The sequence below is a fragment of the Trypanosoma cruzi genome, genomic scaffold, assembly GCF_000209065.1.
Source record: "Trypanosoma cruzi strain CL Brener 1047053517159 genomic scaffold, whole genome shotgun sequence".
In the NCBI taxonomy this organism is placed as follows: Eukaryota; Euglenozoa; class Kinetoplastea; order Trypanosomatida; family Trypanosomatidae; genus Trypanosoma; species Trypanosoma cruzi.
Window position 1 is genome coordinate 215,145 of NW_001849566.1, and position 4,846 is coordinate 219,990.

The 4,846-nt window shown below is 51.1% G+C and overlaps 1 protein-coding gene across 1 annotated transcript, besides 3 other annotated features; it reads right to left on the reverse strand.

Moving 5' to 3' along the window:
- Nucleotides 1-4,846: a sequence feature (areas merged during assembly that could not be assigned to a particular haplotype. This can correspond to areas where the two haplotypes were merged or to regions with more than two copies in the genome that were merged during assembly.).
- Nucleotides 710-1,157: a mobile genetic element.
- Nucleotides 1,226-1,304: a microsatellite.
- Tc00.1047053511723.10 (surface protease GP63, putative) lies at nt 1,624-3,255 on the reverse strand (the record flags this gene model as incomplete). Its single annotated transcript, XM_798806.1, has 1 exon — nt 1,624-3,255. One exon carries the CDS (start codon nt 3,253-3,255, stop codon nt 1,624-1,626), a length of 1,632 nt encoding a protein of 543 aa, XP_803899.1.

A 4,846-nucleotide genomic window follows, 5' to 3' on the forward strand; every position in this document is an offset into this window, starting at 1 on the left:
CGCCTGGGCCCCTGTGTGCCCCGTGGGCCGAGCGACAGCTCTAATTCCCCTGGCGCCTCATGAATCTGCATGATCTTCCGATTGTCTCTGGCGTATGGGAAGCATTCCAACTTCCCGAGGCAGAAGCGGTGGAGACTTGTGACGCGCCTGGCTGAGTGCTGATGCGCGCCAAGTTGCCGTTCCATTGATGGATGTGGACGGCTCTTGCGTCGGCGCCAATCCAATACGCACCGCATGGAACCGCGCGTGGGCATCTGAGCTGCACGCCAATATTTTTTAGCCTCCAACTGAGACCAAGCACACTCATATGGGCCAGTGCAGCGCCAACCGCCTTCCTTCAAGTGCCGCCCAATTGCTCCAAACAGCGGTGTGCTTCTTCCTCTTCAGAGAGGCTCGAATGGACTCAGGGTTCCTCGGAGCGGTGATGGCAGCGACAGAGTGTCGCAACGAGGTGCAATTCATCCCTTTGTCTTGGCCCCGCCTTGCAACAAGCCCACCGCCCGCTAATGGTGAGAACGCCGCCCACGTGGTGGCTCAATGGCGGGTAATTCGCTGGGCAAAAACAAAGTGTCGTTGGACACACAGCCTCAGAGAATGTGGTTGTGGGCGTGTGTGTCTCGTGAATGCCGTCCGAGCCATGAATCCACCCATAAATTCCTCCCTCAATAAATATTCTTTGCGCTAGGCCTCAAAAGAATAGATAGGGGAAAATAATCGCCTGGACCGCTGGACGAATCCTAAAATTATCTAAAGAAATCAAGCAAGACGGGGAAAAGGGGTAAATGGAGAGGCAGCGGATTTGCCACATCCTCAATGTTTGCTCCAAGTAAATACATGTATATTGGGGAAGTCACTCTCCTGACACGGTGCGGTCTATTCAGATTGATGATGTTTATTCATTACAAAGTGGAAAAATTTGTGCTCATCCAACCACAAGACCCCGTCGCGAGGTAGGAATCAAAAGAGGATGAGTGGGAAAGCAAAAAATGAAAGGACATTCGCCTTGCCGTTATCGATTCCTCGACTCCTTCCATCGCGGTGTTGCAGAGCTTTCAAAAGATGGGCAATTATCGTAAATAAATATATTCGTTTTATCAGGAGGATATATTAATCCAGACAACCAAGCTTCCTCGCGTTCATTCTCCTCACAAGCTCCTACAAGAAATTATTATTGGGTGTTCCTCCAGACACACCTCCGTTCACACCATTCCTCTCACAACCATTTAAAAAAAAAAAAACCAAAAAAAGAAAAAAAAAAAAAAACGGAAAATGACAAACAAATTCAAAAAAAAAAAAAAAAAAAACTACGCTCCAACAATGCAAATGGCTTCTTTTCTATAAATGCTGCTTCACACACGCGCTGCTTCTTTTGCGTTCTTGACGCAAGATCCGGTTCAATTTGGAAAAATACTAGTTTGACCTGAAATAAATAGCAGAGAAAAAATAGAGGCCGCTCAGGACCGCACATATATATATTACTATCAAAGCATCTCCTTTCAATTGGGGACAAATGTACCCGTAAGGAATTAAAAATAATTAAACATGATAAATTAACAGTACTGACCAACAACTGGCACATTTACAATTTAACGATTACAACACGCGTTTCTTTTTACAAAATCATTAACACATTGAAATAAAAATAAGAACCAGCATAACCAATGGAATCGGGGGAAAAGCTGACAGCAAACTGCTCACGTCTCCAGTTCCATTAATTGTATTGAAGACAATACATACATCGTCGTACTTTGGACACAAAATCCTCCCTCCCGTGAACAGCCCAGTTGGTGTAATACTGCTGCCCTCCGGGCATTTGTGCCACGCATCATCTCCAAGGTACCGCACGCTCACCTCGCCCTTGTCACACGACACCTCAGCGCACACGTCACCAATACGACCCATGAAATCGGCGAGTCCATCCCCTTTCAAGCACTTGGACGTCGGGCCAACGCGGCTCCCACGCATAACGTCTGCCTCCCCATCAGTGCACCAAGTGTTGAAATACGCTTCAATGTAAGGGCAGAAGTCCATAAAAAAACCGGGCGAACCGCCAAGTTTGGGATTCGAAAAGTACTGATATTGTGGGGGAAGGGGAGCGTCGTAGAGTTCTATTGTACAGTGCCCCAGCCCCAGGCGATCAGACGTGCATGAAAAAAGGCGGCTTTCAGCGGTGCAAAACATCTCTGGATACTTGGTGACGCCATTTATCACGCATTTCTCCGTCAGCAGCGCGCAGCCGGAGTTGTTGCCCCATGACATCGGTTCCTCCTTTCCCCAATTTGCCCTATAAAAACCGGTGTCCTCAAAAGCAGCCATTGTCAAAGCAGTGTAGTACCCGATTCCTTCATTCCCAGCCATCAGCTCGTCCTTTGCGTTGCGTCTCTTCCAATGCGACGATGCTGTCCTTTCCCCACCCTCGTCCTCCAGCTCCATGCCGGTAGCATTCACGCAGTTGAAGTGCTCGCGAGTCTTTTCCACCGTCTTGGGTGACGACACCTGAAGCACCTTTGCCTTGCCACGTACACCCTTAACCTCTTTTAACATATTGCGTTCTTCCATTATCTCCACAGCAAACCCAAGAGCATGTCCAATCTCATGTACTACAACACGAACACTGTACTCCGAATCAGTGACAGAGCTCGGGCCATAATTCACCACACCAACAACAGGACGCCCATCGGGTAATGCAGAGCATGAAGTAGCCCACGCAAGAGCGGAACCCTTTACAGGGGCAGCGGAGACATACAGGTACATGTCCGCACCGGTCACACCCTCTATTTGGTGGGAGCTGGGTATTGTAAACTGAGCGCATACACCTGACAAGAACTCTGGTACAATAACCCTGCCCATGAGAGGCCTAACAAGTAGACGATCCGTGTGCATTTTAAGTGCTCGGGGAACAAGGGATTTTAATATGATGGACTTTTTTTCCTCCTTTAAAATATCCTCTCTCTTACACTCAACAGTTCCCCCAGTAAAGTCCGGACGAATCTGCCCCTCGGCGGTGCAGTATCTTGAGGGATCGTTCAGATCCTCCGTGAAGAATTGAAAGCGGATGGGCGCCCAATCGGGATCCGAGGCAGTCAGCGCCCGTATCATGCCACCTCCCCGAGTTGGCAGCTCTAGCACCACTGCTGTTGTCCGGGGGCCAACCTTTTTTTCAATTTCATCGGAGATGCAGTGATGCTCAGCGACGGCAACAGAACCAGAGACGCAGCAGAGCAGCGGCACCAGCAATAGCATAGTGTGACGCATCCTTGTATGTGTTTTTTCTTTTGGGCCTTTCGCAGTGCACTTTAGCTGCTTGTATGCTTGTCAATTGGATTACCTTGAGAGAAGAAATGAATGGATTGAGTAACTGGTGCATTCTCAATAAAATACGGCATCGGTGAGTTATGGTAACTGCTGAAATACACATTGAATACAATATTACGAAGTTATCTCGGCTTCTTCCACAATAAACAGGGTTACCTTCGTGAACGCTCGTCCATTCGCTTCACTGCGGTTGACTGGAAAATTCACCCCGGTCCATTGATAGCACTCAGCCTCTTCCTCCTTTTTTCCTCTTTACATTTTCTTCTTTTCCTACTCTTACCAACATGTCTAGCCACACGATGCCATCTGAGTGCCGAAGAGGTGGTCGAGCAACGACAAAAGTTTCCTGCTATGAAGCAACTGCCATTGAGAGAACTTTCCGAGGCGAAGGTCCTGTTCAATGCCCAGCCGTTGGCGCACAGCCAAGGTGCCCGGAAATTCTAGAAGCAGATGGTGCAAGGCTTCCTGCGGGCCGATTGGCGTGCTTGTGGAAGCTGGCTGATCCTGCGGCAGCAGAGATCGCCGCCTGGCACTGCTGTTTAGATGCTGTGTGGCGTCTGGGTTGTGTGCGCAGCGACTTCTGTGCTATGCGGTGCTTCTCCGTGTGAGGAAGACCATGTCACGGAAATCACATTTGAGCTCGGGAAGCGTTAGAGGCTGTTGTGTGGGGGCGCTCCTGCTTTTTGCGTTGCTGTCACACCAGCGGCGTTGCAGCACCGTCTGTTTGCGGTGCTTTTGTGGGTTCTTTGTATGGTCCCTGCCTGCGGCGGGTTGTGGGGGGCAAGCGAATGCCGTTGGCGGCCAGCAGAAGGAGGGGACGGCGAAAGTAATGAATGAACGCCTGTTCTTTGTTGCTCGCGGCGTATTTGTTGGTCTGTTGTTTCCCTTTTGCTGCTGTGTGCGGGCGGAACAAAATAAAACAAGCATTTGTGCGGTGTGTCGATCCTTTTGTTGCGCGTGCTGTCCTCCGCGACGGGCGGCGTGGCTTGGGGTTGTCGTAGGGAAAAGAATGGGCGGCCACAACCGAGTCGCGGCCAATTGTGGAGCGAAGCCCCTGCCCTGGAGTTACCGCCGCCGCCGCTGCTGCTGCCGCGACAAAGACGTTGGAGGCATGCGCAGCAACACCGGCAGGAAGTAGTCGCGTGCTTTGCAGCAACTGGGAGGAGCCGCGCCAGCGAAAGACGAGGTGGAAATACGACAGGCGGACGGTTGCGCGGGAGACGAGGGAGAAACCACCGCCCGAGGCTCTTGAAATGAGGAAGGGTGGCGCAGCCCCTCGGTGGGAGCAGCGCGAAGTGCAGGGAGGAATTCTTTCAAAGGAAAAGGTGCGCCTCGTGCGTGCGGGAGAAAGTCTCCCCGCAGCATCTCCCAGGGGCTGCTGGCAACAGCGGAGACGCACGCGCGCTACTACCCGTCCCGCCGTGGCTAAGGGATCTGGCCCCAACCTCTTTTTGTTGTTGTTTTTTCCCGTGATTCTTCAAATAAATTCGACGGCCCACACGCCGGCCACCATCGTCGAGCACGTCCGCCC